This window comes from Rhineura floridana, chromosome 1, assembly GCF_030035675.1.
Source record: "Rhineura floridana isolate rRhiFlo1 chromosome 1, rRhiFlo1.hap2, whole genome shotgun sequence".
Taxonomy (NCBI): Eukaryota; Metazoa; Chordata; class Lepidosauria; order Squamata; family Rhineuridae; genus Rhineura; species Rhineura floridana.
The window spans coordinates 274,756,891-274,776,831 of NC_084480.1; the positions used below are offsets into that span (position 1 = coordinate 274,756,891).

Here is a 19,941-nt window from a genome sequence, read left to right on the forward strand (position 1 = left end):
TGGCCGAATCAGAGCCAGTCACACTCTTACCCTCCGCATCCTGGAAAGGTGCGTGTGCGTGAGTGGTATTTTTTCTCGGACAAATGCCTCTCCCTCATCCCGGCAAGGTGTGTATGCGTGAGGGAGAGCGATGGAAGTATTGAGCGCTTCGGCTTGCGTTCCCAGCACTTTGACAACTGAGGGGCCAACGGAAAAACCTGCAGTGGTTGCGGGGGAGGCTGTTCCAGTGCCTTGTCAGGCGTCCAAGGCTGCGAGACAGACAAAAGTCCCTCACGCCTCCACAGTGCAGCCAGCTTCAGCGCCTCATAAGGCGCTTAAAAAGATCAAGCACGGGGAACCAACAAGAGCCCTACTCTTGGCCAGTGCTGGGCTGGCACTCACTCCTCCTGCCTCCGCAATGCTACAAGTTCCCGCCAAAAGGAGATCTACTGGTTTGGAAGTCGCCTCCTCCACGGCTCCCTGTAAAAAACACTCCAAGGATGCCCCTGGCTCAGACACTGACAGTACTATAGGGAGGTCTGGCATCACCCCCATATCATGCCAGCTCCAGTATCCTTAGAGGAGCCATTACCAGCTCCTTCATCTTTGGCACCCAAGTCCAAAAAGCATCCTCCTCACCACATCAGCTTTGGGTGCCAGAGCCCTCTGTGAGTCACCATAAGCCTCTCCCTAAGCACGCTCAACACTCATTTTCAGAGGATGAGCCAGTGATGAATTTTCCGGGGGCATCGTCAGGCAGTGAAGGGGAAGTTTCCTCAGAGGAGAACTGTGGGCATACCAGGCCCTTTCAATTTGCAGCACAGGAGCCGTCTGTGGCCACTGCCCTGCCATTCCAACTCATGCCCGAGGCACTTACCCAAATTAAGGAAGCCCTCATTGGCGTACTCTCCACTGAGATTTTGGCTCCTACTTCAACGCACCCCAGATCTGCTTTTTCAGGGCGTGTCTCTACAGGGCGAACATCCAGACATCCTCAGCGTAGGCTACCCAGAGAGTTTGTGGGACGTTCCTCAAAGAGTGATGGCTCTTCCTCTCTTGAACGTTTTGCAGCGTCCAGAGGATGTGCCACTATTAGACCACATGGAGATCCTTTCGATCCGCTCATGGACCCAGGTTATGAGGTTGAGGAATGGAGCGCAGGCTCAGAACTGGAGGATGCTTCATCTTCTGCATCCTCCGCGTCTCACAGACTGTTTTCAGCTGACCATTTTTTACCCCTCCTCTGTAAATCCTTGGTGGCTTTGGACATTAAGTCTGCAGTGCAAGACCCTTTGTCCTGCCTCTTCCAGAGCAGCTTCGGTGTTGAAAACTCCCAAACCTAAGCTGATGTCTGTTCCTGTGCCTTACATGTTTAAGTCAATAGCCCAGACTGAGTGGCAAGTTCCCCTTCAGAAACGGCGCCCTCCTGCCTTGGCAGACTGTTTCTACTCCCTCGACCCAGTTTTCATGGACATGCTGAAAGTTCCTGAGGTGAACGGTCCCATTTCTTCTCTGGTTTCTTGCTATCTGTTGCCGAGAGAGTCTGAAGCCCAGTTTAAGGATATATCTGAGCGGCGCCTTGACTTTTCTCTTTGCAAGACCCACGAGGCGTCAGCCTTGGCAGTCAGGGCTTCTTTTGTGGCGTTTATCTTTTCACGGGCCTCATTAGTTTGGCTTAATGATCTCCTGGAACCCACGTCGCAAGACATGACTCATGACCCTATTAGACTACGCAAGACTTTTCTGAAGTTTCACAGGGCTGCCGCCTTCGTGGCATATGCCACACTGGACGCAGTTCAGTATTCTGCAAGGGCAATCACTACACAGGTCGTGGCCTGACGCACCTTGTGGTTATGCCACTGGGATGCAAACCAAGGGGCCAGAGTCAACTTGTTGACGCCGCCGTATGTGGGTCTGAAATTATTTGGCAAATGGGCTCTCCAGGACGTTCTCGTGGATCCTAAAGAGAAATGCAAGCCCTTTGTTACGACATGTGCTCTTGGGAACCTGAGTGTGTTTATTTGCCACCCTCATGTCCCATGAAACACACCTCCTTGAGAGGAGGGGATCTTTTGCTAGGGATAAAACAAGCGCTTTGCCCTGAAATGTGCCTAAATGGTGTATATATTTAACCCAAGAAATGCAGGTCCAAACCAAAATAAAGCAAAGCTGTCTTTTATTGAGAGAAAGAGTAGGAAAGCATTACAGAATTACTTGGGTGCGTGGCAGCATTAATCATTAATATCCTAACCCATTCATAACTTTAAACTAAAGAAATCAAAGGACCCTATTACTATAAGAGATGAAAGGTATGAGAGATTACCTATCCTATGCCCGGAGTGGGCGGTTGAATACAGCTGAAGCTGTGGAAGAGCTCTGATCCAAAACCAGGAAGGAATCTCTTGGTCTCAAGGTTTTGCACCGAGACCCAGAGTCTCCCCGGTTCTGTCCCTGCAGTCCTTGATGCGTTCCTTGAGAGCGTCGTACTCGTGTGCGGGAGCTCTGATGTTCCTCAGCCCCCCCTTCCTCTTTCTTCCTCTCCTCCTTTTCTACCTTCAAGCCTCGGTTTTAAAATACTTTTTTTCCCTCTCTCCCCCTCCTGCCAAGGAGGGTATGAAAGTCTGGTGATGTTGTGTATGTGTGTGTGTGTGTATCTCTAACTGACCCTGAAAACTAAGGCTCCTAACAAACAATGGGATTCACTGTGGGTGAGGGAAATTTGCCAAAGAACAAGATTACATTTATGCAGAACATTTATGCCGTAGCTTTAGTTTTGTATCTTAATTTCTGCCCTTGTTACTCTTCGCACAAAACCTCATGGGAAAGCATAACCAGCCATACCATTAGGTGGGGGTGTGGGGTGGGAATTGTAGTTTAGCAGGCTCCATGGCCCTGCCTCGTAACAATCTCCCCCCGTTGGAAAGCATCTGTATATACTTATTCAGATGTCTTTTCACACCTTAGACTTCTTAGTCTTGCCCTTGGCTCTAATGCTTACTTCCGTCTGATATATCTGTGCCATTTGGGATCGGATCCATATTACAAGGGCCATTAAGACGAAGACCAGAATTATTTGAAACATCAAAATCACCACAGTGGGGTGCATTATAAGGGTTAAACCTCCTTTGGCGCCTTCTCCCCAGCCAAAGAGAGAATCCCACCATCTATGTGCCCCTATCTTTTTAATCTTAGCTGCGATATTAGTGATTGCATGACGATCATGTGTTATCTGGAGTGTAGCTTGCTCTCCCATTTGTTTAACTGCTTCTAATTGTTTCTGTAACATAGGATGAGAAAGTAACTTCTGGAGATCAACTAGGCCGTAACCTAATGCAATGGGTTTGAGGTGTTGAAACAAATCTGGATTAACTAATATTCTCTGGATGGTCCATACAGGGACTTTAAATGAAAAATCACATCCTACTATTTCCTCAATACCACAAAAGCATCTATTGATATATCTTAGCATAGGTTGTATATAATACTTATCAATAACAACATAATCACAAAATGTTCTAAGGCACACGCACCCATGTCCAGAATATACAATAGCTGAACTTGATTAATTTCTTAGCATGAAAGAGCAATAAGATACATTAATCATTTTCAGAGAAAAGCAATCTTGATGGGGTTCCAAACTATCATCTTCACAAACAAATCCTAGATTCTTATGGTGTTGACATCCATTCACATTAATTGTTACCCATCTTGCATGCTTAATTATAGCCCACTGGTGCACTTCCTGGGCATAAAGAACTAAATCTTGATCTAAAGTGATTCCCAATGGAATTACAGGATAAACAGTAATAATTTCAGATGCTTCTACCATTACAATAAACAATCTTAATGCATGATTTTGCCTATCATATGTGGCATTGACAAGGCTCCACCAATCTTCCAGTTTTCTTTCCCCCTTGGACACCTGATGTCGAATTAGGGACCTAATTTCCCTGGGTATGAACCCACTATCTGTCATGTGAATAAGTTCCAAAGCCACTGTATGGGCCCAATTCTGCATTTGGGTGCATGTAATGGCCAAGGAAATATTCTGTTGTAAGGACTGCATGGTGTTTACCATGTCATGATTATCTTTTTCCATTCCCTGTTCCCACGTTGGGAGTAAGCTTGCTATAATTTTAGGAGTTTCGGTAGCCTTATCCAGCGCCCTATTGATAGGTTCTGTCATTTTACTTATTTCTTCAGTGGTGTAATGCAATTTGTTGGCTAATATTTCAATATTGGTAGCATCCAAAAAAGCAGCTCCAGTTCCCAGCCACCCTGACAAATCCCGCTTATTTCTCTTCCCATTCTCTCCCTCCCATAATTTAACCCAATTATCCCATCCCCTATTGCTCATCTCTAAATAGGATGCACAGACAGGGAATTCCTTTGCAATATTTAATTTCTCAAGTGAGACTACCACTTACTTAAGTGCAGTCCCTGGTTTTATCAATAATTGCTGGGGGTGGTTCAATTTAATCACATGAGATCCAACAAGAGGGCTTCTCAAATGGCTTAATTCATTTACCTTTTCAATAAGAGGATTCAATGTTATGATTTTCTTAAATGACAAACCTACTTCCAACCTATAAGACCCTGGGGTGCTATATTTCTCAATAACAGAAACATAACCTATTGACTTAAGAGGAATACGATGTTGTCCATAATGACGGTACTTTTCCTGGATTGGCATTATCCAGTCTGGAGGACCAACAGTATGTATTTTGGTCACATCCATAAGGCCATTGAACCTCTTCCAATGCGTTATAGTTCTGGGATATTCTTGCCCTTTTGATGAAATCAGGACAAGAGCCAGTTCATCGGTGGTTCTTCTTTTCTTGGCACTTGCCATAAAAATCTGGAAGTGCAAAGGTGATCCCTGCCCCAAGTGACCATAGAAATCCATAAAATGTTGCAAAATTCTTCATGTATCATGTTGCTGCCTTGGGACATTTCACCAAATCGTGGGGTGCAAGAAATCTTGGTGTCAACAGAAGAATCATGGCAAAAATGAACTTGCTGCTTCTGGGGACCTTTGGTGCATTTAATTAATCGTGACTCCTCACAAGCTGCACTCTGTGAGACAGGTAGCTGATGGAGGATATCTTTTTCCAACTGTTGTCTCCTGGAAGCATTACTTAGTAACCCTGGAAATTGACAGGCCATCTCCACCTCTGTCCTGATAACAGATCCAAGCATTTGTGGGGATGGGCTCAATGTCAGTATTTTCCAGGACACCTGCCTTCCACTCTGCATATGCTCCTAAGATTCCACATATCATCAACAGGATAGTGGGCATGTTCTGGTGCTTTAAGAAAATAACACAGAAATTATTCTTTTCCCTCCCCCTCCCATTTTCTTTCTGTTCGCTTTGCTAGATGCTATTTCTTCCATTCTGTAATGCGCAAGAATGGAAGATGGAATAGGTCACCTTACTGAGAAGCATTTGGAGGCTGTCCTTTCCATTGCTTCAACTGAGAGCAGTGAAAATATTTCCTCCAGGGCTTTCCATTTTTCCCTTGAGGAATTTCCACCTGATATACTGCAGGACTAACTCTGTTTGTTATTCTTACCGGTCCTGCCCATTTGTGAGCCAAAGCATGTTCTTTGACTGAGAATTTTCGGTACATTACAGCTTGTCCTACCTCCCACAGACGAGGATTACGAACCCACCCCAGTCTCTTGTCCACTGCTTGTTGAGCCAGTCCCAGGTTTATGGCTGCTTGTTTGTGGTATTTGGCCAGTTCCTTGACCAAAGACTGCACCCATGCATCAGAAACAACCTTAGCTTCCAAGGAATTGGGCAATTCTACTCCCAGCCACCAGACCTCTGGCATTCTCATCTGCCTCCCTGTCATGATCTGAAAAGGAGAATACCCATGCACTGCTTTAGCACTGCGCATAGTCATTAGAATGAGGGGCAATTTGTCATCCCAATCCTTTCCTGATGCCTTAATCTGTTTGCGTAAGGAATCTTTCAACACCCTGTTAACGCGTTCGATGCCCCCTGAAGAGGCAGGATGTCGTGCAATATGATATTGTTGTTTGATCCCCAATGCCTTACATAATTGTTGCATAACCTCCCCTACAAAATGAGAGCCTAAATCTGAGTCTATGATCCTGGGCAAACCCCACCTGCTAAAAACATTATTAAATAATATTTTTGCAGTAGTGGTGGCAGTTGCATTTCTGCAGGGAATGGCTTCCACATATTTACTGAAAGCATCCACAATGACCAGACAAAAGCGATTTCCTCGGGTTGATGTTGGGAGTGGGCCAGTGAAATCAATCTGCAATCTCTCCCATACCCCAGTTATTCTCTGATGCTGGATAGGAGCCTTTGTTCCTCCCTGATCTGCATTTACCATAGCAGAAGAGAGACAGTTCTCACACCACTGATCTATATCCTTCTTCATTTGAGGCCACCACCCAGTATCCTTAACTCTAACTAGAGTATCTGCCTTGCCTTTGTGCCCCTGTTCGTGAATGAACTGTATAAGATCTCCCCGGGTAGTCTGGGGTACGATCCAATGTTTCCCTTGATTTTCACCCACAGCCCACCAAATGCCATCATGCTGTTCTATTTTCAATTTCCCTGTAGGATCCTTCCCCTGTTTCGCTAGCTCTTCTATCTCCTTATCTCCTTCCTGTAGTACAGCCAGATCTAACATAGTGACATCTATTCCCAATTGTTTCCCACACGTGATTACAGCTGAGATATTTATTGGATTTCTTAGTCGCCCATCTGGCTGGCTAACCAGTCACTCTGGGTGACGTACAAAATAAGCAAAATAGCATAAAATGACACATCAGTACAATAACATTAAAATCTAAAAGCAATGATGTTAAAATCTAGCCCACCCCAAAGGCCTACCTGAAGAGCCAGGTCTTCATGGCCCGGCAGAAACTCATTATAGAGGGAGCCTGGCGGAGATCATTTGGAAGGGAGTTCCATAGGGTGGGGGCCACGATTGAAAAAGCCCTTTCTCTAGTCCTCACCAGTCTAGCTGTTTTCTTAGCCACCCTGCGTCGGGAGGACTGCAGATCAGCATGCAGGTTCTTGCCTTTTTGACCTCCTTCTCATCCTCCTCAGCCTCACTTTCACCCTTTCCAGTCCTTTCATTCCTCACGTTCATCAGGCAGAGGCCGGGACTACCGCTCAGGTCAGCCCAACTGGACCAGGGGCTGGTTTTCACGAAGATTCAATACTCAGGGGGGAACCAGATTTAACTCCGCGTCATCTGGACCCAAAGGTAACAGGCCTTACAACTCCTCACGTCAGTTCTGACTCACACATTCTGCCTGTAGGGGCTCGACTACTCCTCTTTGCCCAAAATTGGGACCATTTAACAACAGACCTCTGGGTACGACAGGCAGTTTGGGAGCGCTATGCTATAGAGCTGAACAGCCCCTCACCAAACCATTTTCTGCCATCCCCCATGTCCAATTCTCCGGAAAAACGCAAAGCTCTTTCTGACGCCATTCTTCATCTCCTTCAAATTGGAGCGATAGAGCAGGTACCAGCCGCAGAGTGTTTCTCAGGAGTCTACTTTTCTTCGTTGTGCCCAAACGTGACAAAACCACCTGAAGGGCAATCCTGGACTTGAAGTTCTTAAACCGGTTTGTCCGACATCGGAAGTTCAGAATGGAGTCCTTCTCGTCCATTCGGGAAACCCTACAACAAAACGATTACCTAGCCTCCATAGATCTCCAAGAGGCTTATTTACACGTACCCATTCACCCCCGACACAAACGATACCTCCGCTTTGCCTACGACCGGCACCACTACCAGTACCGTGCAATGCCGTTCAGTCTCTCTTCGGCCCCCTGGGTGTTCACAAAGATTATGGTCACCCTGGTGGCTTTTCTCCACTGCCAGGGAGTTTACATCTATCTGTACTTAGACGACTTGTTGATCTGCGCAGAAACTTCTCTTCAGGCAGAAGCAGGGGTTCGCCTCGCTCTAGAAACCTTGTCTTCCCACAGCTTCCTCATAAACTGCGCCAAAAGTCATCTGCTTCCCACACATCGTCTACAGCACCTGGGGGCAATTCTAGACACCCGAGAGGCCACAATCGGTCTGTCTCCAGAACGTGTACAAGCCCTACAGTCCACCGCAGCGTATCTGATCACCTCATCCACTGTAGATCTTATGGTCCTGGCCAAGGCCATGGGCCTTTTCATCTCCGTGACTCAGATAGTCCCTTGGGCAAGGTTTCACTCTCGCTCATTGCAGTGGTTCCTGCTTCCCTTTCAGCAGGACATCATGACTTGCAGACGTCGTCAGCTGCGTATTCCCAATCATCTCCGCAACTCATTTGTATGGTGGACGGTTTCTTCAAACCTCTGGAGGGGCATGTCCTTCCAGGATCCACCACAAGTCATCATCACTTCCGATGCCAGCCTGACCGGGCGGGGTGCACACTGTCGCTCCCTTTGCATCCAGGGCAAGTGGTCTCCACAGGAGTCCCGAAACAGCATCAATTGGCTGGAGCTCTGGGCGGCTCAGTTTGCCATCCAGTACTTCGCTACCATACTCAACCTTCATCACATCCTGCTTCGTACCGACAACGTCTGTACGAAGGCTCATGTCAACAGACAAGGGGGAATGCGCTTGCACAAGCTTCACCGGGAAGCCGCTATTCTCCTTTCATGGGCCGAGTCAAACCTGGAGTCCATGCACGCGGAACATCTCAGCGGAGAAGCCAACATGGAAGCAGACTGGCTCAGTCGTCGACAACTCCACCAGGGGGAGTGGAGACTCCATCCAAGAGTGTTTGCTCAGTTACAATGCCACTTTGGCAACATGGTGGTGGATCTCTTCGCTTCTCCCGACAATCATCACCTGCCTCGGTTCTTCGCTCGGTATCCCTCTCCTCAAGTGGAGGGCGTGGATGCACTAACATCCACCTGGCCTTGGGGTCTCCTCTACACTTTCCCCTCAACTCCGTTGTTAGCCTGCACTCTACAGAAACTGAGAAAGGAACATGCGGACATTGTTCTGATAGCACCCTTATGGCCATGCCGTCCGTGGTTTTTGGAAATTGTGTGTCTCTCAACTGAACCACCTCTGAATCTTCTGCCCTATCGGAACCCTCTGTCACAGGGCCCAATCCAACACCCAGACCCATCCTGGTTGCGTCTGACCGCCTGGAGGTCGAGCGCAGCTATTTAGGGGAAGCAGGTTTGTCGCAAGAGGTCATAGCCACCATTTTGGCATCACGCCGTCCATCTACAATCAGGATCTATGGTTCCACATGGCACATCTTCACTAGTGGTGTGCAGCCAGAAACATATCCCCGGTCAACGCGTCAGTCTTGGAGGTTCTCGCCTTCCTTCAAGAAGGGTTCAACAGAGGCCTTATGGCTAACACCTTGCATCGACAGGTCTCCGCCCTGTCATCAGTATTATCCCTCTGCCCTTCAGGTATTAATGGTTGCAATCCTCTAATACGGTGTTTTCTCGGGCACAGCCACACTTTGCCCGCCTGTGGTTCATCGCTATCCATCATGGAGTCTCCAGACAGTTCTTGCAGCTCTCCAGAAACCACCTTTCAAACCTCTCAACAACGTTACCCTTCACCTGCTGTCATTCAAAGTACTTTTCCTCGTGGCCATCACCTCTGCCAGATGCATCTCAGAGCTTAATGCGCTGTCAGTGGCTAAACATCTGTGTATTTTTCTCAAAGACTGTGTTGTTTTGAGACTAGATCCCTCTTTCATGCCTAAGGTGAACTCACCTTTTCATCAAAAACAGTTGTTCTCTCTACCTTCGTTCTATCCGAATCCTACTGGGCCATGGGAGAACTCCTGGTACTCTTTGGATGTCCGGAGGGCATTGAAGGTGTATCTCAACCGAACTAAAGAGTTTCTTTTTTTTTTAATAATTTTTATTCAAATTTTTCCAAAAACAAACAAAACAAAGTCAAAAAGACATAACAATACATCAACAAAAAATGAAAATAAAATAGTTGACTTCCGATTTGTCGCAGATCAGCTATAAGTATATAATATACATCAAACCTGTCCCTTAATGTTTACATACAGAGTCCCTTTTCTCCATAGGCTGTCTTAATTAATCGTCAAATCCCAGTATCATCATTTTATTTTGATCTTTCAACAAAAAGTCTAAGAGAGGTTTCCATTCCTTAAGAAATGTATCTGTCGATTTTTCTCTAAGTAAACATGTCAATTTATCCATTTCTACTAAGTCCATTAATTTCAATAACCATTCTTCCATTGTTGGTGTTGATTCCATTTTCCACTTTTGTGCATATAATAATCTTGCTGCCGTAATCATATATAATATTATTCTTCCATATTTCTTTTCTATTTGTTTATCCATAAAACCCAATAAAAAAAATTCTGGTTTTGACTGAATATTTATCTTTAGAATTTTTTGCATCTTCCTACCTATCTGTGCCCAAAATGATTTTGCCTTTTTACATAACCACCACATATGATAAAATGATCCTTCTTGTTGTTTACATTTCCAACAAACATTAGAAACATTACTATACATTTTTGACAACTTTTCTGGAGTCATGTACCAACGGTACATCATTTTATAAAAATTTTCTTTAAGATTATAGCATAGTGTAAATTTCAAACCTTTTTTCCACATATTTTCCCATTGATCCATTTGTATGTTATAACCAAAATTTTTTGCCCACTTTACCATACACTCTTTTACTTGTTCTTCCTCCATATCCATTTTCAATAAGAGTTTATACATTTTCGCAATTATATTTTCATCATTTGTACACAATCCTATTTCAAAATCAGATTTACTTATTTCAAACCCATACATTTTCTTGTCCATTTTATATCTTTCTAACAATTGTAAATAGGCAAACCATTGAAAACTATATCCTTCCTTTGTCAGTTGTTCTCTCTCTTTCATTGTATATTCTCCATGTACATTTTCTAATAGTTCTTGATAAGTTAACCATTTCTCTTTTCCAGCCATTTCTCTTCTATAAAACGCTTCTTGACTTGAGACACATAATGGTATTTTCGAATAAAACCTTGGTTTATATCTATTCCATATTTTCAACAGAGGACGTCTTATGAAATGATTGTTAAAGTCTACATTTACTTTTACTTTGTCATACCATAGATATCCATGCCATCCCCACTTCAAATTTTATGGCCCTCCAAATCCAATAGTCTTTTATTCCTCAATAAAATCCATTCCTTTATCCAGACTAGACAGCAGGCAGCAAAATAAAGTCTCAGATTTGGTAATCCCAGTCCTCCTCTTTCTTTGGCATCTTGTAGTAGTTTAAATTTAACTCTTGGTTTTTTTCCTTGCCATACAAATTTAGAGATATCTTTTTGCCATTGTTTAAAAGGTAAATCAGAGGATATTACAGGTATTGTTTGAAACAAAAACATCATTCTCGGTAATACATTCATTTTTATCACAGATATTCTACCCATTAATGACAATTGTAGTTTATCCCATCTTAGCAAATCTTTCTTAATCTCTGTCCATAATTTTTCATAATTATTATGAAACAACTTTGAATTTTTATTTGTCATAATGATACCTAAATATTTCAACTTTTTCTCTATTGTAAAATCTGTCTTGTCCATTAACTCTTTCTGTTCCCTTAAAGTTAAATTTTTCACCAACATCTTTGTTTTTTGATTGTTGATCTTAAATCCTGCTAACGGTCCAAATTCTTTTAATTTGTCCATCAATACATTAATTCCTTCCAAAGGATTTTCTAGTACAATTATCAAATCATCAGCAAATGCTCTCAATTTATATTCTTCTTTTTTTATCTTTAATCCCGAAATTCTTTTATCTTGCCTTATATCTCTAAGCAGCACTTCTAAGACCAAAATAAATAAAAGGGGAGATAAAGGACATCCTTGTCTTGTACCCTTTTGTATTTCACATGAATCCGTTAAATCTCCGTTAACAATTATCTGAGCCTTCTGAGATGTATAAATCGATCTAATCCATTTTATAAAATTGTCTCCAAAATCCATTTGCTCCAAAACCTGAAACATAAATTTCCAATTCAAATTATCAAATGCTTTTTCAGCATCTAAAAAAATCAAAGCTGCTTGTTTATCATTTCGTTGTTCTAAATATTCCAAGACATTCAAGACATTCCTGACGTCACGTAATTGTCTTTTAGGTAAAAACCCTGATTGATCTTCCTGAATAAATTGTTGCAATATTATTTTCAATCTTTCTGCCAAGATCATTGTAAAAATTTTATAGTCATTATTCAATAGAGATATTGGTCGATAATTTTTTGTTTTAGTTAAATCTTGCTCCTCTTTAGGTATTAATGTTATATTAGCATTTTTCCAACTATCCGGTATCTTTCCCTCTTGCAGAATAAGATTCATTGTAGACTGTAAAGGTAGTAAGAGTTCTTCCTCCAAACATTTATAATACATTGCAGATAACCCATCTGGTCCTGGTGCCTTTCCTAATTTAATTTTGTTTATAGCTTCAGATATCTCTCTTGACGTAATAGGACCATTAATAGCTTGTCTCTGAAAGTCTGTAATTCTAGGCAAATTCTGTTTAGATATATACTCTTCTATTTTTTCAGATGGAATTTCCTGACATTTGTACAATGTTGAATAATATTGATGAAAAATCTTTTTAATTTTTACATTATCTGTCAACGTCTCATCTCCTTCTTGTATCTTTAAAATGATATTTTTTTGGCGTTCTTTTCTTAATTTATATGCTAACCATTTCCCAGGTTTATTTGCAAATTCAAAAGTCCTTTGTTTAGCAAAATTTAGTTTTCTTTCAATTTCTCTAACTGTCAGCATTGATACTTGCTTCTGTAACATTTTGATTTCATTTACAATAGAAACTTTAGTTGGATTCTTTTTCAATTCTTCCTCTTTTTGTTTTATTTCTTCCAAGATTAATTGCATTTTCTGTTGTTTCTTTTTTTTTAATTCAGAGTTACATTTAATAAGATATCCCCTCATAAATGCCTTACTTGTATCCCAAACAATATTTTCACTTGTTCCTTTATGTAAATTATGTTCAAAAAACTCTTTTAATTTCTTCTTACATTCTTGTACTACTTTGTCATTCTGTAATAAAGATTCATTTAGTCTCCATCTAAATCCAAGATTTTTCTTTTTTAAAGTTAATATCACAGGGTTATGATCCGAAAAAGTTTTTGGTAATATATCCATTTTAAAAGTGTCCTTCGCTAAAATTTTAGACATCCAAATCATATCAATCCTCGAGAATGTTTTGTGTCTTTCTGAAAAATAAGTAAATTCCTTTGCGTTATCATTTATATATCTCCAGGTATCCACCAATTCTAAATGTTCCATCAGTTCAAAGCAAATCTTCGGTAATTTACCCTGTGTCTCTTTGATATTTTTTTCAGAAAGCCTATCAATTTTTGGTGAGATTACCCCATTCCAATCACCCATAACACACCAATGGTCATATGAAAACTCTGACAATTTTTCCATAAGTCCTGTGTAAAACCTTGTTTTATCTTCATTGGGGGCATAGATACCCACTATCACAATGTTTGTACCCTGTAGAGTAATTTCGACCCCCACAAATCTACCACTATCATCCAGTAATACCAATTTAGGAAGCAGTTGTGGGTTAATGTAGAGAACAACTCCATTTTTTTTTTTTGGTCCAGCCAAAATAAATTCTTCACCCAAATTTTTACAAATCAGATATTTGGAATCTTTCTTCTTAATATGAGTTTCTTGTAAACAAATTATATCCAATTTTAATTTTTTCAAATAATGAAACACTTTCTTTCTCTTCTGCGCCGTATTGGCTCCATTTATATTCCAAGTTAGATATTTGTAATCCATCTTTAAGAGTGTATTTTAAAATGTGCCTGATGCTCCTTTTAGTCCATCATCTTCCTTCCCTTCCTCTGCATATTTTGTTGACTTTGTTCCCCAGGAATTATATCCATATCTTTGAGTTTATCTTCATATCTTTTGAAGCTTTTCTCAAGAAGTCCCTTGCTTTTTGAACAGTATTCAATCTATATTTCTGTTGTCTGAATGTAAAGATCACTCCTTCTGGAACATCCCATCTAAATTGAATTTTGCGTTGCTTAAGTTTCTCTGTAAAGAAAGCATATTCTTTTCTCTTACGTAAAAGTCTAATAGGAATTTCTTTCATCACCAGTATTTCCTTACCATCAATTTTAAAGGTATTTTTAAAGTGTTGCTGTAATACCATATCTCTGGTCGTCTTCTTTATAAAATGAACAAGCACATCTCTTGGAATTTTATTCATTGTTGCATATCTGGAATTAATTCTATACACTTTATCTATTTCAAATTCCATCTGATCTTCATTCAAATCCAGAAATTTTACTAGAGCATTAACAATTTTATCTCTGATGTCTTCACCTGTTTCCTCAGGAATTGCACGGAATCTCAAACAATGTTCTTTATTTTTCATTTCAGTCACAGCCATATAGTCCAAGTTTTTTTCTAATTCCAGATTTAATATATCTGTTCTATTCTCCAAGATTTGTACCTTTTCTTTAGTGTTTTTTGCATCCTCCTTTATTTGCCCAATTGTCCCTTTAATCTCATCCACTTGTGTTTTAATATAGTCTTTTATATCTGTCAATTCAGTTTTCATTTCCTGTTTTATATCATTAATCCCTTCCATTATTTTTTGAAACTAAAGAGTTTCGACTGTCAGATTCCATGTTTGTATCTCTGATGTGGATTTCTTGGGAGGGATTCATCTAGTATCACAGTCAAGAGGTCATTACAGGGGGGTTTACCCGCTTCAGATTTCATAGGGTTAGTAGATAACAGGCCCATAGTTATTACATCATCTCCACTTCTCAAGTCTATAAATTTGTTTGAATTTAGGGGTGAAGATGGCTTATCACCCGTTGAAACAGCCTCCTTCAAGTCCAACAGCTTCTCAGTAGGACAATTTAAAGACAAAAAATTGTCTCTTTTAATAGACACTGTGTTCTGGTGAGAGACACGTGGATCTTTAAGCAGAGGTTGGATTGAAGTATTATAAAAATGTCTATTCACCTCTATACCAAATTTTGCAAAAACGTTCCTACATCTAAGGATATCAGCTACAATGGAGGTCCTATTAAAGATTACTTTTAATCCAAAATTAGGAAAATCAAAACACAGGTAATCAACTTCCTTTATATCTAGAACTGATAAATAAGTGACTCCGGTGTCATGAAGTTTCTTTCCAATCAGTTTTGGCTCATCCCTGGGCCTAGGGAAGTTGCAAAACACTAGCTGAAGTCTTAAAAGTACTATTGTTGAGGCTGTTGCGAGAGATGGGTTGCCATTAGCAGCAGTCCTGTTTACAGCTAGGGTCTTAGGTGGCAACGGGACTTTAGGTGGTAATTTCAAAGAGAGTGGCTCAAGGGACAGGAGATCACTGATTGCCGCCTGGGGATTTGAGTCCTCAACTATGGGGGGTAGGGAGGGGAGGGGCCGAAAACTAGACCCCTTACCTTGGAGATTTTGGGATTGAATAACTTTTTTGGTTGCACCTTTTTTCCTTTTTCTTGACTTTCAAGTAAATTAAACAAATTCTTAAAATTAAACTTAGTGCTATGGGAATTTCTTCCCCTTTTTCCCTTAGTTGATTTTTTGGTCACTCCCCACCTATTTTGAGGTTTGTTTCCACCCCTTTCCCCCCACTGCACCTGTCTACATCAGTGGGCTTTTCTGCCCTTAATCCAATAGATCCCTTGAATCTCTCATTCCTTTGGTCAATGGTTCTGGGCGGAACCTCCGGAAGCTCAGTTTGAGTACTAACATTAATACAGATCTCATTCCTGGTTCCCAGGGATCTATATAGATTGTAGCTTCTCTTATCATCGTCCTTTAGTGAAGTAGCAGGAGGAGCAGCTTGGATCAGATGTACAGAAGATTCATTGGGTGTCCTCATATGAGGGCCATAAAATTGTTTGAATTCTGCAATTTGATTCTTAATATCCATGATGTTTCTCAGGATAATCTGGAGAGAGTTTGCAAAAAGCATGTTTTGTGCTCCCATAATATCAAACCATAGTGAATCCGAAGAGCACTTTGAAGCCAGCTGTGAGTGCTGTATGGATTCTGGGACAGTCTGTGATGTAAGGTGTTCCTTTGGGTCACAAAAGAAGGGGGGTGGGGTTGCATCTTTTTTACATTCTCCTGGGGTAAGGAGAACATGAGAGCTACCCCATTGTGATATATTTGCCCCATGTCCAGAAGCATGCAGGGATTGTTTCTGTTCTGCAGACCTAGGAACAGTGTCCAGAAGATGATTCAAAGTTCGTTCACCTACTTCAGGGCTATTTAACTGATGTGAAAGATTCTCTATCGGGGTCTCTGTCCTCTGGAAAAAGTTTGTTATTTTAGCCTGTGCAGTTGCTTGAAGTTTGCCAGAGTCACGGAGGCATTTAGGGGAGAGGCCCAACTCTTTATAGTTCCTCCTTGTAAGCATCATTATTCGGCCTTTTAATCTGTTTCTTATTTGCTGATCGGCATATAACTTTTCCAAGGTGCCTAAGCATCTGAGAGCTCTGTCAAAGCCCCACCTCTTCATATTCATCAACAGGTTTCAAGTGAGCACCATAAAAGATTTAAAGGAGCCAAACACTGGGATCAGGTACTAACAGATAACAAATAATAAAACAGTGGGGCTCCAATAAAAAAAGAATAAAAACATAAAGATAAAATAAAATATAAACACAATATGAGCACAGCAAAATACCCAAGTCAGCAAAAACAACAAAAAATATGAAAAGATAAAAAGGAAGAAGAGCAAAAAAAAAAAAAAAAACCACGGTTGAGAACAGTTTAAAACCACTTTAAAAAAAAACACCTTTGGAATCTACCTTTAAAATCCAGTTAGAAACAAATGTCTTTTTTGGCGGTAACTATAGAGTCTGACTGAGGTCTTCAAAGTATTCCTTAGTTCTCCATATCAGACCTTATCTTTAGTCATGGTGTCTTACCAGTCACGGTGTCTTAGGAGACTTTCCTCCTTCACACTCGCAGAGATATATTTCTTTATTTTCTCATTCCCAGCCTGTGCTGGAAATCCTCCCCCGGGGGCAGAAGGTGGTCTCTCTCTGGTCTCACCAATATCGTTCTTTGAAATCAAGTTGTTTACTCCTCCACAGATTAACAGAGTCAACAACTACCAGACAGGAGTGTTCCAGGGGGTGGAGAATATAAATTCTTGGAAAAGGAGCTTGCAAAGGTCCTAAAAACTGCAGCCTGTCGTTGTAATTCAAAAAGGCAATAAAAATTGTTCAGAAGCAATGAACCAGGGCTTGCAGAGTGCTGGAGTGCAGAGCTCACCAAAGAACGTCTGGTCTGGTCGATTCCCCGAAGCAGAGTCCTATTTTTTATTTTATTAATATCCAGCCTTTCCTCCAAGGAGCTCAAGGTGGTGTACATACCCTCTCCATTTTATCCTCTCAAGAACTCAGATAGGTTAGGTGAAGAGATAGTGACTGGCCCAAGGTCACAGAGTGTACTGCATGGCAGAGGGGGGATTTGAACCCTGGTCTCCCATGTCCTAATCCTTCACTCAAATTGGTAATACTCTAACCATTATACCATATTTGCTCTTTTTAAAGTTTTACAGTCTGTGGTTGTTGTGTGTTGATATAATTCTATTTTTAGTAAATTGCCATGGTCAATTTTTATTGGCAAGATGGATAATAAGACCAATTAATGATGATATGGTCATTTAAAAAAAATTAAACCCCTGTGTCCTGCAACAAAGTCTTCAGCTGATGAGTGTTGTGGGTCATGGCTGGTTTCCTCCTAGCAAAAGGGTCATTCTTTATTTGCAATTTTGCTGGTAATTTCAATATAGAACTTTGGCCATAGTTAATTTTTTAAAAACTGAAGAATTTGGTGTGTGGTACTTGGTGGATTATGGATTATGTACAATAAATTGTAGATGTAAACAGTTTCTTGCATTTCTAGCTTCCTTTATTTCATCATTCAGCTCTTCCAAAAAATTTCACAGTTGTGTAGTACTTCAGATATTGTTTGATTCCGTGGTATAACAGTATAATCTGAATGTCAGAAACTCGGGGCATGGTCCCAATCAATATTTAGATTCCCAAGGCCATAGATTTTCACAGGTCATCTATCCCTGTTCATGGAATGAAAAAGTTTTAATGTTCCTGTGTGAGAAATGCAGAGCATTCCCATCTCTGCAGGCAATTTTATGAATGAAACCCCCGACATTACATCTGTTATAGTTTAAGTTTGACTTCATTGGAGTTTCATTTTTAGCAATCTAAAGACAACATAAATATTGCCACAGGTTAAGAGATAAGTAGGAATTGTATTGCCATAATGTGTATGTGTATTTCTTTTAAGATAATGGAAGTGTGCGAACTGAAGACTTTTTACCTTGCAAGATTTGTGGGAGGACTTTTTCCCCAAATGCATTAGTGAGTATAAAAGAGTATAAAAATCAGGTATAAAAATATTATCACTTTTCACCCTCGATTTAAAAGTAAAGCTGTCCTAACCATTTGAATTGTTTATTTATTTAATTACTTACACAATTCGTAGGCTGCATAGTCATAAAAACTTCTAAGTAGTTGACACTGGAGAGAGACAAATGTAGATTTTTTCTTAATTGTATGGGAATTATTTATGTAGGTTGGTATTAATCTTTTCATTCAAAGTCCTGAATAGATTATGGGATGGAACTGTTTTTGAAAATTTAACCTTGCTTTATACTACTGGATTGTTTTATACTTAATGGGGTTTTGTTTAACTGCTATTAATCCATTATTACCCAAGGCCTTGGGATAAAGTGGGATAATGATAAACATAAATACATATAAGTTTTATCCTCCCAGGTCTCCCCAGCCTGCTTAGAGGACAGGATAGCTCGTAATAGGAGGGGGGGGAACCCTCTTTCCAAATATAAACACATTTATTTCCTCTTCTACTCTTAGAGAAAGCATGTTCCCATTTGCCAAAAAGCTGCTGCTAGAAAAAGGAAAGCATTTGACTCTAGCAGACAGAGAGCCGAGGGAACTGATATTTCCACAGTTAAACCTCTGAAGCCACGGGTAGGTACTTGAGTGTTGGAATATGACTATATTAGACAGTTACCTGTCCATGGACATGTAGTTCAATTGTTAGCTGCGTGTGTGTTGTGTCTTTGGGAGCTTATTCATAGCAAACTTTTATGGGATATAATATGTCCAACAAGGGAGCGGCAGTTACTTTAAGGCACATATCTTACATGATATCATACTTGGTATTAGATCTAAATATATATAAAGGTACTAACTGTAAAGTTTGTTTTGGATTTGAAATATGTAGCCTGCTGGAATCTGAATCATTCATCCGAAACTTAAGCATGATTATTCAAAAGTAATTCCCACTGAATTCAGTGACACTTACTTGCTCTTTAGGATTGCAGCCAGCATGACTATTACGTTCTTGTGTTTTAAGGAGCACTAGTAGCATAATGCATGAGCCGCTTTATAAGTTCACAACAAAAAGTTGTGTTTCTCAAAGAGTTGCAACAATCATGGAAAACTAGAGCAGGGCCATGTTTTACTATAAACATGGATTTGGCATTTGACCTTGAATGCAGATTCTGTGGCAAGGAGTTGAAATTTTTTGAAAGCTAAGAGAGAAAGAAGCATAATTGTGTTTGAATGTGAATAACATTGCATCTCAGAAGACTAGTTTTTATTGTGTGGGATAGGAAACATAAGGAAACACATCATGTACTAGACCAGTTTCTGTTCGTGTAGAAGTGTGCAATCTTTTGGATTACACAAAATGTGCCTGATGCTTTAGATCAGTGTAGTTCACAAGCTTGCATATTCCTATACTAGTTTGAGTTTATTTAGTATATTTGATTAGACAGTCTTACACAGCAACAAACTATATATCAAGCTGTGAATGAAAGCAGAAATTACTAGTGATTCCCAAAGAATGGCACTTGGCA

The 19,941-nt window shown here is 40.7% G+C and overlaps 1 protein-coding gene across 1 annotated transcript in view; it reads left to right on the top strand.

Annotated features, from left to right (window-relative positions):
• The window catches only part of ZC2HC1A (zinc finger C2HC-type containing 1A), a 70,171-nt gene that overhangs the window by 24,009 nt on the left and 26,221 nt on the right, over positions 1-19,941 (top strand). The window contains exons 2-3 of the mRNA XM_061601900.1: positions 18,342-18,415; positions 18,932-19,048. Coding sequence (XP_061457884.1) covers positions 18,342-18,415; positions 18,932-19,048 — 191 coding nt within the window. The remainder of the gene's footprint in view (positions 1-18,341; positions 18,416-18,931; positions 19,049-19,941) is intronic.